The sequence below is a fragment of the Ambystoma mexicanum genome, chromosome 6q (genome assembly GCF_040938575.1).
Source record: "Ambystoma mexicanum isolate Mex_15411 chromosome 6q, UKY_AmexF1_1, whole genome shotgun sequence".
Taxonomy (NCBI): domain Eukaryota; kingdom Metazoa; phylum Chordata; class Amphibia; order Caudata; family Ambystomatidae; genus Ambystoma; species Ambystoma mexicanum.
This window is the reverse complement of record NC_090937.1, coordinates 719,537,205-719,556,316: the sequence shown is the minus strand read 5'-3', so window position 1 is coordinate 719,556,316 and position 19,112 is coordinate 719,537,205. Positions and strand designations below refer to the sequence as shown.

The following is a 19,112-nucleotide window of genomic DNA, read 5'->3' as shown; positions in this document are numbered from 1 at the left end:
ATGTTGAGAACGCATGGTCAGAATTTCGTGCTACCTAATTCACGTGTAAAGAATGTGTGCAAAACACTGCCGAATTTTGTGTCATTTTAGTCAAGTACTGTTAATACAATTTTGATAAGTCTTTGTCTGCTTGGGTTGCATTTGACATATAGGACATTTAATGTAAACTCCCGGATGTGAGTAACCTATCTGGTCCCAGGCTAAGCCTCTGTCATTGTCTATTGCTGGTTTTGCAATGTAATGTAAAATGTCTTTATATAGTAAATCTCTGCTTGCAGGCTAGAAGTAGCTGAGTCTGTGGTACCAGTGTGATTCTTAATGGTTAGTGTTTGATACTTGATAGATCCTGAGGGAGAGCCCAGGATCTATGAAGGCAGCCTTGTGTGTACCTGGTTAGCCACTTGTGTCTGTGTGTGTGAGAGAGCCAGAGAAGTAAGCAGTGGCATTGCTACGTTAAGATGGTTAATATTTACCGTGTATCATAGGACACTGCAGATAAATCAGTGTTATTAGATCTGCAGTAGCAGTTAGTAGCTCAGTATATAGCTGCAAAGAAGCTAAAATACAATGTAATGGATGTGCAAACTGTGTTTTCACCACTGTTGTTTGGTCACTCTCAAGCCTAAGATATATCGCAGCTCATGTTGTGTTTCCCCTTTTCTGTCTGAAAGCATGAGACTGTTTTCACAATTGAAGAGTTTCTATTGACCAAGAAGATGGAGAATAAATAGGTTCTCTCTGTAGCAAACAGCATTAGCAGTTCGAAGTAGTAGATTGGAGCTTTGCGAGCCTTGCAGTGAGTTCCATAGAACATTTTGGAAACAGTGTTTGGTGGTGTTTGATAAACATTACAAATGTAATGACAACACTATATTCCAAGGAGTCATTGGATCATGAAAGATATGGCCAGAGAACTGAACCAGTTCAAATTGAAAATATCAAAAGCATTTATTTATTTATTTATTTTAGCATTTATTTACAGCGCACACAACCCCCAGGCATGTAGGCGCTAGTTACAGTAAGTGCCTGATACAAGAATATGCAGAATATACATACTGGTAAAGCCTCTCCTCATGTTACGGGGAGATACATCAGGCATGCATACATAGGACATAGTTGGTGCAAATATACGTACTGGTAAAGTATAGGGTGGGTAGATCTATATTGGTAGATTATAGGGGTAACCAATCTCATAACAATATGTGCGTCTCGGTTCTCTTTTTCGGTGAATGCCTTCCTATTACTTCTGTAGGCATGTTAAACTGGCCAGCCTCGGGGCAATTCGACAGTGAGACATCTTCATTGTTGCAGTGCAAATTAGTTTATCAATTGCTGTCCTTAGCGACGGGACACAGCAACTTGTCCTGAAAAGGTCAACCTGTGCACTAGGCTTACAGAATGTTCCCTCATCTGCATTTGTCTAGAACCTGCTTTTTGATTTGGTAACTTCTAGTCACAGAAACTCAGGCTTTATTCCAACCCCCTCTACTCCCTTGTTAAATGAAAATAAAGAGTTACTCCAGAATGAAAGGAGTGTTTTGTTTTAGCTCATTCAATTTGGGTGTTTTCTTAATTGTGTAAATGTTGGGGGGGGCGTTTTAGACGTGCACTGTAAATGTATTTTCAGGTTATTTTACTGACAGTTACTATTAATCCAACTTGGTATGTGTGACCATTTTTACATTAAATATTCCCTTCATTTTATTGCAGTATTTGCCTGATTTAGTAAATTATGGTCTACTGCCTATTGTGTTTGGACTAGCGTTGTGTTGGATGTGAATTATTCAGTAATGTCTAGTGGTATGGACAAGAGTGAATTCTGTGGTAAACGTAGGTCTTCCCCTGATCATTAAGAGATTGGTTGAGGTTATATTCTTTTAGCACACATGTGTAGATATCTGGAAATAAGGTGAACATTACATAGAGTTATGCTGAACAGGAAAATACTGGGAGCTCTATAAGGTTTGCAGGAAAGGTTCTGAAGGGCTTTCTGCAATAGGAGAGCCGAGCCACTCCCTAATAAAGGGGTACTTTATTTATGTTCTTGTTTTAATCTGGCTGTAACCAATTTTAGCTTACTGTTTTAACAATATGAATATAATATTAGGTCATTGCGATTCATTTTTGCGGTCAGAGCTTTTTTGTAAAGCCCAGACTTCATGGCAGCTTTCTTGTGTCAGTCTATTTTCCCAATTTCCGAGGTCAGTTTTCTATTTTCATCTTCAGCTGCCTTGAGATGTCACAAACTGGGCAGTCCCAGCCCCATTCGAGGACCAATATCTTACCTGGCAGATGTCATGGCCATGGCACGATGGTGCTCGTCCCAGCTGAAGATATTTAATGCATATCAATATTTGAATTCAGCTTTAACTACCGTACCTCACATTTCTTGCACGTTTTAAGATGATCAGTGAACATTGTAACACATGTGATTGATTTAAAAGCCATGCTCCAGAGGAAACTCTCTATGTTGGTCTCTTTTTTACCTACTTTTTAGGTCTGTCTTCTACTTTCATTAGAAAAACAGGTTTGTTGCTCCCGGCTATCTTGCTTGTAGTTTGTGAAATGATTATTTCTGACACCTTGGTTAATATGAATTAATTCGTTTATTGTTCGTTGTTTTTCTGGGTGATTTTTTCTTTTAAATACATGTTTATGAAAAACACTCTTTGGAACTTGACGAGCAAGTTAGGTCAGTCGACACGTGTTTCGACCTTACGGTCGTTCTCAAGGCTGAACAATATTCAATTAGTGACAAGGTAGTGACATATTACATTATTTTCAGCAGTGGTGTTTAAGGTGATGTGCAAACATAGTGATAGGTAGTGACATAACAAAAACACATTGATGTGTCGATATAAAGAAAGTTTAAAAATGGGAGAAAAGGAGGGAGGAAGAGACGAGAGAAGTAAGTAGCTGGTTAAAAATTGTGCTAAAGGTAAAATGGATTGAGGTAATTGCCTCTTACCCAGTTGCGGTTTGCTGTGTGCCCAAAGTGGGGTTCTGTAATATAAACTGTCCTTTACGGCAGTCCTGGCTCCTGTTGGGCCCTGGGATGAGAAAAAATATATGTATTGGGGGGAAGGGTTAGTGGGAACTTGCAAAATGATCCCCCCAAAGGTGCGTCAATGGTCCCATTCGTCACGTTAAGAATGTTGGCTGTGGTCATTGCACATGAACACGGTGGAAAACATCAAGGGCTTTTCTTGAATAGCCCTTGTGTGTTCCCACCTTGTGGGCGTGTTGCCAGCGGTACTAGCAATATCATCAAGATATGTAACTGTCCAAAGGTTGGCCCCAGGCAATGATTTGGCTGGGGTTGTTGAAATAGATGGTCCGGGATGTACATCAGGGGCTCTTTTGGGAAGTGCCCCTGTGTTTACCCAGCCATATAGAGCATTGGAATGCATAACCTTAGTGTTGAAAAGTGAAAAAGGAGAATTATGAAGATAAGCACTTAATGCTATCTATTGCCCATGTGTGGGCAAGGAAGCTTTGTGTCCCTGGGGTGGGCTGGGCGGCTTACCTCTATGTTCTGTCTGGCGTCCTAGGCGGTGCTCCGCTGCTTCTGCACACCGCGCTGGGTGCCGCCATTAAGAGCTGTTGGTTTCCTGTTGACTCCCGTCAGTCTCGGGTCGCGCATGCGCAGGGTATAGTGTCTTCGCGCTAGTCCTGCTAGAAACGAACAGCTCTTAATGGCGGCACCCAGCGCGGTGTGCAGAAGCAGCGGAGCACCGCCTAGGACGCCAGACAGAACATAGAGGTAAGCCGCCCAGCCCACCCCAGGGACACAAAGCTTCCTTGCCCACACATGGGCAATAGATAGCATTAAGTGCTTATCTTTATAATTCTCCTTTTTCACTTTTCAACACTAAGGTTATGCATTCCAATGCTCTATATGGCTGGGTAAACACAGGGGCACTTCCCAAAAAGAGCCCCTGATGTACATCCCGGACCATCTATTTCAACAACCCCAGCCAAATCATTGCCTGGGGCCAACCTTTGGACAGTTACATATCTTGATGATATTGCTAGTACCGCCGGCAACACGCCCACAAGGTGGGAACACACAAGGGCTATTCAAGAAAAGCCCTTGATGTTTTCCACCGTGTTCATGTGCAATGACCACAGCCAACATTCTTAACGTGACGAATGGGACCATTGACGCACCTTTGGGGGGATCATTTTGCAAGTTCCCACTAACCCTTCCCCCCAATACATATATTTTTTTCTCATCCCAGGGCCCAACAGGAGCCAGGACTGCCGTAAAGGACAGTTTATATTACAGAACCCCACTTTGGGCACACAGCAAACCGCAACTGGGTAAGAGGCAATTACCTCAATCCATTTTACCTTTAGCACAATTTTTAACCAGCTACTTACTTCTCTCGTCTCTTCCTCCCTCCTTTTCTCCCATTTTTAAACTTTCTTTATATCGACACATCAATGTGTTTTTGTTATGTCACTACCTATCACTATGTTTGCACATCACCTTAAACACCACTGCTGAAAATAATGTAATATGTCACTACCTTGTCACTAATTGAATATTGTTCAGCCTTGAGAACGACCGTAAGGTCGAAACACGTCTCGGTTGACCTAACTTGCTCGTCAAGTTCCAAAGAGTGTTTTTCATAAACATGTATTTAAAAGAAAAAATCACCCAGAAAAACAACGAACAATAAACTAATTAATTCATATTAACCAAGGTGTCAGAAATAATCATTTCACAAACTACAAGCAAGATAGCCGGGAGCAACAAACCTGTTTTTCTAATTTACCAAACTGGGGCTTAGGCTAAACCCCAAAACCGCTCCTGTGATCTTGCCTAAAATCGTAATCACAACATAATTGGAGCTTAGCACTGGCAGGTTCCATTCCTAGAGCCTAAAACTCACCTCATCTTCTACTTTCATTGTTGATACAATTAGGAGTGTGATGGAACTGGGCATTCGAAGCATCCATCGGGGACCATACCTTAAAGACAGATGCAGTGGCAGAGCATCAGGAGCATGCTGCAGGCGCCCTTGTGGCATGGCAAATGCAAGCCTGTGTGTTATGTATTTATTTATTTATTGCATTTGTTACCGCCGCTGAACCCTTGGGTATCTGAGCGCTCGTTACATTGATAGATCAGGAGAAAGAACAGCAGAAGAGCGGATGGAAGAGATGTTGGGGGTACGTGGAAGGTCAAGTATAATAGTTAAAGTACACAGAGATGAAAATGGTGGATGATTGAGTCTAGGAGTGTGATGATTTAAATGAACAGCCAGGTCTTTAGGTTTTTTCTGAATGTCCAGTATGAGGGCTCCTTTCTCAAGTCAATGAGGAGGTTGTTCCATATTTTGGCGGCCACGGCAGGGAAGCTCGAGCCTCCAGCAGATTTGCGTCTGCAGCTGGCAGTTTGCAGATCTAAGGGGGTACATGGGGGTGTATCTTTCTGCCCGTTGAGAGAGGTAAAGTGGGGCAGTGTTGGAGAGGCATCTGTGCATGATGGATAAGGTTTTGAATATAATCCTCTCACGGATCGGAAGCCAGTGAGCACCTCTTCTAGCTTAGGTGATGTGGCCATGCTTGGATCGACCTGTGGCAGCCCTTAGGGCATTGTTTTGGATAATCTGTAATTTGCTTAGATTACATTCAGAAGTTCCTGCAAATAGCCCATTGCAGTAATCCAGCTTGACTCCTGTGATTTCTTTTGCTATCGTAAGACGGTCTGGGGTGGAGAAGCAGGGCTTGCTGGCGTTGAGCAGTTTGGCAGTATATTCAACGGATGAGGCAATGTAGTTTACTTGGTGAGAGAGGCCAAGAGTCGAGTCAAGGTACACGCCCAGTGTTTAAGCTGCAGATAAATTGGAGGACCAGGTTACCATCAATGTTTAACTTCTTATATGCTGGGTCAATGTTTTGGAGCGTAGAGTGGAAGTCAACAATGAGGATTTCAGTTTTGTCATCATTAAGTCATAGCGGGTGGGTTGCCATTCAATTTGGATGGTTTTGTAGACTGCGTTGGTTGCTGGAGCATCTTGGGTATAAGAGCCTGATGGGGGGATAAGGTGTTTGGTACCGTCAGCGTCGTTTGTGTAGGATATGCCGAGGTGGTCAAGATGATCGAAAAGGGGTCTTGTATAAATGTTATATAGTGTCTGGGAAAGGCAGGAGCCTTGAGGGACTACACATGTTACTGGCGTTGGTGAGGTGGCATGATCATCAATGAAGACTCGGGAGGATCTGTCAGCCAGGAAGTATCTGATCCACTCTGTGGCTGATTGTGAGAAGTTTGCTGTTGATGAGAGGTGGTTACAAAGTGTCTGGTGGTTGACAAGATCAAATGCTGCGGAGAGGTCCAGCATCATCAGTAGGTCGAGTTTGCCGGCATCCTTAATGACATCAAGTTGATTTTTCAACTGGAGCAAGGCAGATTAGGTTCTGTCTGGGGTGGAATCCCACAATATGATTGTTCTCAAGGTATTGTTGTACCTGGATGTAGGCGGCTCAGTCAATGATCTTGGCGATGAAGGAGAAATTGATTATGGCTCTGATGATTGGGGTGAGTGTCTCGGAGCAGTTTTTGATGATTGGCACTGGGCAGGAGTCTCCTATGCAGTGTGATGGCGTTAGAATTCTGATTATGTTGTCAACCTCAGGTTCTGAGACCATTTGGAAGTCAAATGGAGGGTATGGGGGATGCTGGGTATGATGGGAGAGGGCTGAGGTGCGGTGGTTTGGAGCGCATGGCTAGTTGTTTGAGGTGGATTTTTTCCTTGAGGAAGCTGATTTTTCCAATGAGGGTGTTTTGAATTTTGGAGCACCAGGTGTTGTCTATAGTCGGTTGGAGAGAGGGACAGTGGGTGACTCAAGCTCTTGTAGGATTGAGAAGAGCTCATTAGAGCTGAATTGGGCATTGTTAATTCTCTCATTGTAGCTGTTTGCTTTGGCAGTGAAGATCTCTTTTTTGTGTGCTTTGGCAAGGGTGCTGAATTGAGCTTTGGTAGTGGTGGAGCGGTTCTTTCTCCAGGCTGATTCTGCAGTGTGTTTTTTGGTGCAGGTGGTGAGGAGCTCAGGGGTGAACAGAAGGTTTTTTTATGGTCTTTTTGGCTTTGCACAGTTTGAGGGGTGCAAGTGTGTTAACCGCCTGGGCGATGGTGTTGTAGAGGTTGACTAGGGCTGCAGGGTTGGTTGCTGTGGCTGGTGGTTTCTGGAGAACAGAGAGGAGCAAGGCCAGCGAGCCAGGCCATTGGGTTTCGTGGGGTGCAAGGGGCCGGTCCGTTTGCGAATGGGGATGTCGAAGGAAAAGGTGTGGTGGTCGGACCACAGGCAGTGTGTGTAGTGGAGTTATATTGCAGTTGAGATCATGAAGCAATGAAGCTGAGCTGGAGGCGTGGGAGTCTGTGGGGTCATTGAGGCCTAGGTCGAGGTCTCCTAGGATTATTTTGTTGGCATTGGGCTTGATGGAGGGGTTGATGCTGTGCAGGAGTTCTTCCTCGAAGGAGTTGGGGGTCGGTGAATGAGGTGGAGGGAGATGGTGCTGGTGGGGGAATGGGGTGTTTGGCAATGATGGAATCGCAGCAGGGAATTGTGCTGGTGCAAATGGTTCTGATGGTGAGTGTGTTTTTGAAGATAAATGCAACACCGCCACCTTTGATGGGGGTTCTGTCGCTTCTTAGGATTGCATTGCTTAAGGGGATGGCAATGGAAAGAGCGGGGCCAGCCACTGGGTGGAACAATGTTTCTGTAATGGCTAGTAGGTCTAGGTCATTGGATGTCCAGAAGTCATGAATTTCAGTGGCATGAGCTGGGATTGATCTGGCGTTGATCAGTGCGCATTTGATGTTTTTGTTGGCTGGGTGCATCAGGGCGGGTGTCATGATGCCTACCTCCAAGGAGCCAGGTCCGACCCAGCAACCCCAGAGGCAGGCATCATTTCCCCCAGGGAAGTGCCAGCGGGCCCAAGCTGGGGCCCTTTGGACACAGTCCTGGCGCCTTAGGCGCCAGGCTCATGTTGGACCCCTGTCCTGGCGCCTTAGGCGCCAGGCTCATAAAGCTAGACATGTGTTCAAGTGTTTTAAGGTGCACTTACCTGATGCAGACCATGCTGCTACATCCAGGCCCTCTTGAGGCCTGAATGGAACTACTTTACCTGTGGACCTACTTTCCCCTGGGTGTGGTCGGGGAAGGATACATACCTGATCGGTGGAAAGATACATACCTGGAACTTCTTCCAAAGCTATTTAAACCACGCCCGATCAGCAACTCACGCTTCGCGTTGTTCTGCTCCTCGCAGCTGGACGCTCACTGTGTCAGCTCCTGCATCTGGACTTCAGCCACGCCTGTCAGCATCCTGGGTCACCTGCTAAGAGAGAATTTTAGAGAAAGAAGACCTTACCTGCTAAAGCTGCATCATGGAGACTTCTCACCGACGATCCTGAAAGGGAAGACATCAATTTAAAAGCATTTTGCTTTGATCGCTGCAGCGCTGCATTTCACTCACCTTTCCTGGGCACCTCCATCTTCAGCAGCGATCATCCGGATCCGCAGCCACTTCCCAGAGCCTAGAGAGAAAAAGACAAGAACACAAGGTGAGAGAAGGAAGGGAATAGGAAAAGCTCAGTTTCCTTCTAAGACTTACCTGTTGGGTCATTCCCATTTCATTTCGGGTCCTGCCGCTTCCTGGCATTCCGGACCCCGGCCCCTATGGGGAAAAAAGACAGACATTGAATGAGCGAATGCAAAGACATTACCCAAACGCTCATCCAGAACTTACCTGTCATTTACTGAAACTGCACGTTTCACTTCGGGTCGGCGCCATATCTCCGGCATTCCGAACCCCGGCCCCTAAGGGGAAAAAAGACATAAGCGATTAGCGCTTGCTGCAATAAGACAATGAACATTATTATAAGGCTTGAACTTTTGAACTTGCTACAGAACTCTTACAGCGCCTTACCTGAATAGTCAAGCTTATTTGAACTCCCATCAAACCTCAATCCAGTGAAGTAACTGGGTTTCAACGCGCCCCTGCATCAGAAGCAGGATGGAGAACTCATCCTTCCAGACCCTAAGGTGAATATTCCTGCGAACCAGTGAGTCCATCTTCAGAGTCCTGCGCTTCACCATAGAAGAAGCATCAGCACCCGAAGCCAGACCTGCGCCTCCGTGGGAATCAGGTGAGCGTGACAGCGGGGCAATTTTGCCTGTTTTGTGTGAAGCCGTGGAGTGGGCGGAGTTCACCAGGTGTGTAGTGTGAGGAACTTGATTCTGGTGTGTAGAGGAGGCAGGGCAGTGGGGGCGACGCAGGGTGCATAGGATCTCCTAGTGTGATGCTGGAAACCAGTGTTTATGTGTTGATGTGAGGGGGCAAGCTAATGGGGGTGCATGAGTCAGGGCCATGGGAAGTTGGTGGGGGGTGAGATTGCATGGTGGGAGGGTGGTAGAGGAGGATGCGCTGTTGCACTTTACCTGGGTGCCAAGAGTAGCGGGCGTCCGCGGATGCAGTGTCAGGATTGAATCGAGTGGTGGAGAGCATAGATTCTGCCTTGTGAGTCACCATTGTGCAGTGCCTAACACCTGCGACACACAAAACCATGCCTTTGGCCAGCACGGCCTTTGCCACAGAGGGTTTGGCAAGCAGGTTGTAAAGCGAAGCGTAGTCTGACATCGATGCGATACGAGCAGCGTGCTCTGTGGACCTGTGGAACACACCACCACGCCCTTGGCCTGCGTTGGCTTTGCTGCAGATGGTTCGGCAAGCAGGTATTCGGACGTCGATACCATGCGTACAACTAAGCGGACATGGATCGAGCAGCATGCTGTGCGGATCTGCGGCCCACAACACCGCCATCTTAGCCTGTGTGAGCTTTGCCACAGTGGGTTCGCAAGCAGGTTTTAAAGCAAAGCCCAATATACACTGTGTCCCACCTATACAATACATTGTTACCTGGTGATAGAATTGCTTATTCTAGAAATGAGATCTGAAGTTGGGTATCCCAACCATATCTCCTCACTGGGAATGTAGCTGGCAGACTGGAGAAAGAATCACTATTGTAAGAAATTGCCAATTTCCTCATCAATCATTATATAAACATGATGTGCAAACATATAAGGATATATAATTCATTCTATATCAGCTGTAAAAACCATATTTGCTATCCCAGGACCTTACCACATACTTAGGTTTGAATGTATCTGTTTTACTGAGACTAGGCTGAATGTAAATTTGATGAACTTAGACAAAATGTTACCCACACACTATAAGGCCCAAAAATCAGGGGGTGCTATAGTGATTCTCAACAGAGAGGCGTTGGCTATGCATATCCTACACAATCCTATGTATATGACTATTGACTTATTTCACATTAAACACCTTATTTTTTTCTGACATGTCATTGGACGTGATAATTCTGTATCACCCCTTGTGTCTGACCCTTGCTTCATGGATGTTCTAACTGATTAGGCTCCCTGCTCTGTTATGATGTTTTCCCACATCTGCACTGGAAAACCTTAAATCACAGTTAATCTATTTATTTATTAGATATACATCTAGCCAAAGGCTTTGTATAACATGAACATTGTGGGATGTCTCAACCCACTAGTCCTGGCCCTGCAACATTACTGTGCATTGCTTGCAGCAGAAACATCATAATGGCCGCCGGAAAGCATTCTGCTCACTAAAAATCACCAGAAAGTGCGCAGTAAAAATCTGGAAAATAGGCCGCCATCCACTTTTGCCTATCTCAGTGAAGACAGGAGACCACTGCCAAAACCCACCATTGGGCTACCCACAAAGTAGCATGAATTCACTTGAAAAAACAATGCTGATTGCCAAAAAGAAACACAGAGCTGTTTGGAAATCCGTTTTCTTGATTGTCAAAAATGTGCAAAAATCATGGCTCACAAACCCCCTAAAAGATCCAACCTCCTTGTTGGGTGTTCTACATTATTCTACTGCAAGAATCCACATAACTACAATGTCATCAGGAATCATAGGTTATCAGAACAAAATCCACTTTTAAAGATATTTGATGGAAAGAAAGCTGTCATAAATGGGTGTAGTACCGTTACTCGCCTCTGTCAGAAGCCAGTGATTTAAAACTTATCATGTGTAAAGTTGTACATTGAACTCAAACTATGCCAAAGAAGAGAATTCCATCAAAATGCCATATAAGAGTACCACACATTGATTTCATGTTGAAAAGGACCGTAATTAAAGAATATGTTTGCTTGTTTTAAATTTATAAATGTATTTTTTCACAAGGCACTATGTTACAATTGACCAGAAGGTAATCTGATTCAGTTAAAACTTCCAAGAGGCCTTCTTCCCCTGAGAAACTCGCACCTTGTTCCTTCCCACCAAAAGGAGAGCATTTCGCATTGGCATGTTAATCAGAAGGGGAGGAGATTTCCTCTGCTGCCTTGAGCTAGAAACAATGGGTTCCTTGAACTGAATAGAAAATGCTAATTCGGGTGCAACTCACAACAACAGCTCTGGCAGGAAGGCAAGCCATGTCACCCTCTGACTCAGCCCAGAAGTAAATGTATGTTTTAGAAAAATGCTTATAGCAAAGTGTACTGAACTGACAAAAATATGAAACTTAGAGATTGTTAAAATGGAAAATTCACTCACAGTTTAAGACTAAGCTGGAATCTGTGCGATGTTCTGAGACTGAACCCCGGAAATTGTTCACATTGTGGCCATGGTGTTTATGTTAGGAACATGAAAAATTACAGGAATGTGACCAGATGGGATGTGCATGCATGTATAAAAATTGGTGCAGAACTAACATTGAGAAACCCACCAAAAGCGCAAAAAAGTTGTCATTTCTGAACAGCCTGGCTGAGCTGTTTTGCTATTCTAGCTATGAACCCTGTGCTAGAACCAAGATCCAGACCCATAGAGCAGAGCTGTATCCAGAACCCGTCAGATCCAGTCCAAGAGGCTGTGCAGACCAGAGTGCCGTGCTGAGAGCAGAACCCAGTGCCTGAGACCTGTCCGGTGGCGAGTGAAGTCCAAACCTATGACCAGATCTTTGACGGGCCCATTCCATTCCAAAGCCATAGTTGTAAGTATTTAGTGTAGAACTGTCCATAGTCATCTCGTAGTTTAAAGTAATCATATTCTATCCATTTCAACCTGTCCAAAACTGCATTATAGAATCTTGTGTCCATCCTGAATTCTTCTCATTCTATAGTCTGTGATAATGTAGCGATAATCATCTGTGCGCTGATATTTGCTGAAGAAAGTCAAGTGTCCTGGCGCGCAACAATCGGAGTGGAAGGCGCCCTGTTCTGGTGGTTGTCCCGTTGGATATCTTGTACTTTCATGGCCCCTTAGTATAAATCCATATTGGTTCCGAATCTTTAAAGCGCAATCTTTCATTTTGAAATCTTGACTCTGTTTAAGAAAAATCTACCTTCACAAAAACCTCTGCAACTTTAGAAATGCACGTCCTAGAAACGAAATGTAAATGTCATCTTGAAGCCAACATCCTCAGCTTTCTAACAAACCCAATACGAGATTCCAATTCCTTATAGTTTTTCTGCAATCGCGTTTCCGCATACGGAAAAGTTGCCGCGATTTGCAATTTGGCTCAATTTCATTCTATGTAAAATAGCTATTTCTTGATTTCAACTTCTGAATTTCGTTTTCAATCTGCTAATCATTCTATAATCATTGCTAGTGTTGACCTGAACCTATCCCAAGCCGCTCTCACTAGTGCAGAATCTCCTTTAGCGAATTAAAATCATTTTAAGCATTTTTCCCATTCAATTCAAACCACATTAAAAGCAATTGACCTGTTTTAAACTCAAACCTGTTCTCCCTAAGTTTGCTGGGGGAACTGGGATTGAACTGCATTATTGATTGTATTCCTGAAACCTGTGTGTCTTCTTCCGCCTCTTCATATTGCATACTGGGAGGAGTGAGTAATAACAGGGGGAAAAAGTGATTATATTATCTTTTGATTGAAATCGTATCAATTCTTATTTCTGTGCTGCATTCTTTCCTATTATTGCATTTCCTAGAACCATACAAAGTATTCTCTGCTACGTTATTTTTCCATTCCGTAATGAAAAGATTGTTGATATTGTAATATTACCCATTGCTGATCATTGTTCATATTCATAAGTGTGATATTCAGATATTATTCATATTCATAAAAGTGTAATCTATATATTGTTCAATTCTTCAAATAAATCTTTTAATTTGCAAAACAAACCTATTTCTTGGTTCAGTGAGACCGGGGGAATTCAAAGAGAGGGGCGTTATATAAGGGTACATCATCCAGAATTAAACAAACTTTTGACATAAAATATATAAATAAGGGTTTCCATTGGGCATCCCATATTAGGCATTGACTTAGTTGGAGTGCTGGATTGAAATCACTTACAACATACAACATTTACATGGTGATCAATGCAAAAACTAAAATTGATTTACACTTCTAAAATATGACATCCAATATACTTTAAAATACATCATTCAATACATTTTGAAATCGCCACAATCTTTACATAAAAAATGACAAAGTCGTAAATTAGGTTAATGTCATTTCCTCTCATAAAAAACATCCACAATTCTGTTGTATTCATCATGTCAATTGCATTAAAAGATTTAAAAGATTTGGTTCTAATCTCAGTTAGACTTTCACAATTCATAATAAGGTGGAAAAGTGACTCAGAGACATTATTGCCACATAGACGGCATTTCCTCATTTCATGTGGGATTCCAATTATATCACCTTTTGTCTCCAATGCTTCCGTCATGTTAAATTTCATCAAGAGGTAAATGCAAAAAGTGCTAGTGCTAGGATAGGCTACAATATACTTAGGGGGCATAGTTGGATTTAAATACTCTTTGAGGTATGGACCACTATTTGCTTTTGAGGCGACGTTAGTCACATTTTTCTCATGCCAAAGGTCATACTTTCTTTTTTAAACCCCTTTTTAGGACCATAATCGTTGACATTCCAGGGGCACTCCCAGGCAACCATTTTCTATGTGATCTTTGTAAGGTGCCTATAGTACCAACCAACACGTTGCCTTCTAAGCTAAGATCCGCTTTCAGGCATGGCACAATAATTGTGTCATTGGATAAAGTGACCACCTTTTCATAGGACAGAACACATTGGCATGTATAGGCATAGCAGAAACCTTTAATAGCAAATCTAAAAACAAATATTCCACACTAAGATTATGTGATAGCCGCAATAACTTCCTCAAAAGTTTAGCTTCAAATAGCACCATGCGTTTAACAAAAGAATATCCCCATATCTCTACAGCATAGAGTAACATTGACCTAATTTTTGCCAGATAGATATTTACGACTGCGGTGACTGAGTAGCCGCTGCTTCAACCAATGAAGGCACTCAGAGCATTCGCGGACACTAGACACCGATTCTTAAGTGCAGACCATTGGATTTCCTAGTTTAGCTTCTCATCGATGATGATACCAATATATTTGTATGAATTAACTTGTTCCACTTTTTTAAAGGCCAATTTCCATGAATATTTCTTTGGTCTACGTTTTTTTGAGAAGACCATAATTTTACTTTTGTCAATATTAATAGTCAATCCGTTATCAATAGAATAAGCAACTAAGGAGTCAAGCATATGCTGCAGACCAACTGGGGTGTAATCCAGTATCAGCAGGTCATCGGCATAGGCAAGCCATCCGACAATCACACCATTGACTTTCATAGGGTTTGATGTAGGTAAATTGAAAGCCTTCATCATATCCGACAAATAAAGGTTAAAAAGGATCGCAGCAATCATACATTCTTGTTTCACTCCGCAACAAGTTGCCATATGTTTAGATAGTCTACTTGCATCATTTAATCCTATTCTTACGGAGGTATCTGTATGACGCAACATCAACATCTGTAAGAGGCCCTGAGGAATTCCCCAGGAATTAAGTTTTTGCCACAATCTATTGCGGAGGATAGTATCAAATGCGTCTGAGGAGTCTATGTATGCACAGTAAACATCTAAATTCTGTTTAGCCCAAGCATCCTCAATTGCAGATGTTAGTATCAATAGGTTGTAGGTTGTACTAGATTTATCGCGAAAACCTATTTGATTCAATTGTAGGATGTTAGAGTCAGCGATCCATGCATTCAATTCCTGAATCAAAACCTTAGTTAACATTTTGGAGGAAACATCAAGCATTGCTAACATTCTAAAATTTGACGGGTTATCCCATGACGCTTTCTTATGTACGGTTAATATGTGGCTGGTTTGCCATGAAGGAGGAATCGCACCCAACCTACCAATTTGTTTGAATAACAATAGTAATGCAGCACCCCATAAAGCTGGTTGTTTTTTAATCACTAAATTGCAGACACCATCAGGGCCTGCGGCACAAGAATTTTTCAATGATCAGGGCCATATTGCGTCCAGGATTGGGAGTATATTTACGGACAATTCAATTTTACCCAATGTATCTTGGAAATATAGGGCCCACGTTTCCTCAGAAATACAATTAATGGACAGATCTCATTTTTTATGTTTTCTAAGGAGATGCCATATACCTTGATTATTATTTGATAGGGCCATCATCATGATTTTTTTCTATCGATTAATCTTGCTTTCCCTTTTATGTAGTTTAAGCCACTATTTGTAGTTCTTTTTGAGTGTTTTGATGTGGCATGGGACTGCCTGCACAGATAATGATAGGTCCTTTTTTCTTTACTACCATTCGGATTGCATTTCGATGGTTCTTTTTTGCTTCTCTAATCATTTTATCGTTGCCCGGCCTGCGAGGTAACACAATATTAGTCCGTTCACCAACAGATTTATAGCTTCTTCGTTCACCCATATGTTTTTGAATGTTCTGCATAAACTGGCTGAAGTTTGACAAAATTAGGGTCTCAGAATTCTTTCCCGAAACCCCGTCCTTGATAAACTCGGGTAACAGGGCAGATACCACTTGGGTAACATTCTCTATGTTACGGCTATGTCAAACTATTCTATTTTTACCCTCATTACTATGAACCATCCCATTTTCATCATAGTCGGAGCCTTCATCACATTGGCCGGGAAGTGCAAACAAAAGGCAAAGTGGAAGATGATCACTTTCCTCTCTTTCCACAATACCCATATCCCTAATAGAATGTAAGCTCATATTGTTGATAAAAAATATAGTCCAGGATGGCAGCTGATCTACCTTCAATCCTAGTGTATTTCATAAGTCCATCACCTGGAGTCAAATCATTTAATTTCACTAAACCATGAGTATTAATTAGATTAGCCCATTTTTGCCCTTTCCTGTTAGGCACTGGATTATTTCCTGATCTCATAAACCCACTGATCCACTCTATATTTTGGCTATGGTCACCGATTTTGGCATTGAAGTCACCATTTTGGATGGCGGTGATTATACAGCTTTAGGACAGTATCAACAGTCCGCACATTTTCAAGTGTATTGACCAAATTAGGAGGATCATAAATATTAATGACTTTTATCACTTCCAAAAGCCAGGTTAATTTTGTAACCAATACGTGCTGAATAGACAGAGATAACTTCAATATCTTCCACAGTGATTGAACAGATACCAACAACCCCCCATTCGGACGGCTGATAGGGCCCTTGCTAGCCACCTGATGTACACTGCTTCTATCATCCAATTGTATCTCAGAGGTCACCCAAGTTTCTTGGAGTGCTACAATTTTGAATATTGCCAGATGTTCAATAAAACCCTCCTCCTCAAAAAAATGTGAGTACCCTCTAGTATTCCACAAATACATCAACTGTAGGGAGTGCAGTCAGTTGCAGGACTCTGCAAAATGACATTTGAAGGTCAATGGCAACCATTGCCAATAACCTTCAGGAATGTCGTCAATACTGCCTTTGACCATATTCAAAGCTAGTGAATTTGTTACAAGGGGATCAGATACAATAGGCTGCTGCTGTACTGGCCCTTTCCCAGAATTCACCATAGTCTGACATTCCAGATTAAGTGGATTAGTTACAAGGGAATCCAGTGAAATAGGCTTCTACTGTTCTGGGCCTTTACGAGATTTCACTCGTATCTAGTATCATCACTGTATGTACAGCATAGCCCATACAAAGTAAATCAACCTCATAACACAAGACGTAATTGAGCGTTCCCTCAGCTTCAAAGCATACATTTGAAATGTATGTGTTAGTGAGTTCCAGCTGATCAACCAGACAAATACCTTTTGAGGTAATAACCCTCAGGGGCACAATAGATTTAAAAATACTCAGGACCATTGCACGATTCAGCGGAGGTGGAGATTTATCCATAAGGACCTGGGTAATTTGCAGTGCCGGCAACATACCAACATTGGATTCCACCTTTGCACTACTACTAGAACTTCCATTAACTATATTTCTCAACACCCATGCATCTGGTAATGTCATTTGCAGCGAGGCAATTGCAGCACCATTATTTAGGGCAGTCCCTGCAGCACTTGATTGCTTCAATACTGGTAGGGTAGCCTTACAGGAGGCACAACAGTTTCTTCCAACACACATACAGAATCGGATACAACATTAGTATTTCTTATGGACCGCACCCTATGCTCGGTATTTTCGTCCGCTTGTCCCTGATCATTATCAACTTCAATAATTGTGGCGGACACCACCCCAGAGGCGCAGGTATCATTCAATGGCACTGCATTATGACCAACTTGTGTTTGCTTTTTCCTTTTCACAATTCTCTTACTATACATAAAAGCTTGATTCACACATGGGGGTTTCCTTTTAGCAGAGATCGGCTTCTTCCCTGCATTCCCACCCAAACACGTTTTTTTTTCTTCAGATTTGCTTCTACAGGAATTGTAACGTCTTGCATATTATGCTTACTTAAGCACTCTTTACAACGATGCTCTTTCAGTCTAGAATGGATTAACAGGGATTGCACATCAATTTTTGTTTCTGAGTGAGAACACTTCTCAAGCAACATGGAAAGCAGATTTTCTAAGGCTTTGAACATTTCATCAGAGTTCATACTGGTATCTACATCATTTTCACATGACCCTTCCCCATGATCGGTAATCACATTCCGAGGTGAACATACAGTCTTTCCTAGCTTTGCGTTAGAATTAAAACTGGAAACAGGGGGTATATTAGAATTGTACCGAGATGCACACTTTGAAACAAACTCAGTGTTAATGACTTCTTTATCATCAAGGACAGAAAACAATGCCATCTTCGAAGGAGGGGGTAAAGTACATTGGGGTTGCAACTACCTCAGCTAAGGACATTTCAGGGTCAATACCCATATACTCAATGTCAAATTCTTCAAGCTCAGAGTTAGATATATCAATGACACTCGTTGTGGTACTATTGAATTCCCTTTGTATTACAACAGCAGTACAACCATTTCCCTGTGATCCACTGTCGCATACCATGTTGCACAATTCAACATTAGTAAGCGGCATTTGCACCACACCAGGCAGAAAATCAACAGCTTTTGGGTCGAGAATACTAGGGATAGTGTTGGTGACGGCTTTAATGTTGTGAGAGTTACCATCTACACCAACATTCTTTGTATTCGGGGGGCCACATAGTACATCGCACAGAAGTTTGGCACTTACACACGCCAAATCACTAGTCAGTTCTGAAGCCAAATCAGCAGATGCTATGTTGAGGGATTCACTGTCAACAATCTCAGATAGTGTAGCTACAGGGGGCATTTTCCCAAAGTAGTCCTTAATTGAGTTTCCCTGTAACATGCCCATTTTGAGACGTGATATAATCGTAGGGACACAAATTCATCTATTACGCAGATTTGTATGCATAGTTATTTCCTTATCATAATCGTCCATATCGACCTACAGATAAAAAATATAACGATACGTTTGTAAGGTTAATATGGTTTGCAGTACTAGGCTTGTCAGGGTGTTTATTACTGTTGTGGTCTAGATGTCTAGAAGAAAATGAAAAGCCACATACAGATCAAGGTGTATACTCAGGAAGACTTTGACAAATAGCTATTTTGCCAGTTTTTGCACCCGTGAGATACGACCAAAATACAACGCAAGACAGGGCACAGGGCACAGGGCACCTAGGAGCAGTGCTGCTAAAAGATGCTTACTAAATGAAGAATAACATTTATAAGACAAAGAAACATTAACCACCAGGCTAATCACGGTTC

At 42.6% G+C, this 19,112-nt stretch overlaps 1 protein-coding gene across 2 annotated transcripts in view; it reads left to right on the top strand.

Annotated features, from left to right (window-relative positions):
* Positions 1–19,112, top strand: part of TTC29 (tetratricopeptide repeat domain 29) — a 1,778,411-nt gene that overhangs the window by 1,737,034 nt on the left and 22,265 nt on the right. Inside the window, exon 11 of one of the 2 annotated variants that reach the window (XM_069631242.1) lies at positions 11,853–12,033. The exons of the other annotated variant lie outside the window; for it this stretch is intronic. Within the exon in view, the coding sequence (XP_069487343.1) occupies positions 11,853–11,959 (107 nt within the window). The 3' untranslated portion in view covers positions 11,960–12,033. Of the gene's footprint in view, positions 1–11,852; positions 12,034–19,112 lie in introns of those variants that run through there. 2 annotated transcript variants of the gene reach the window in all.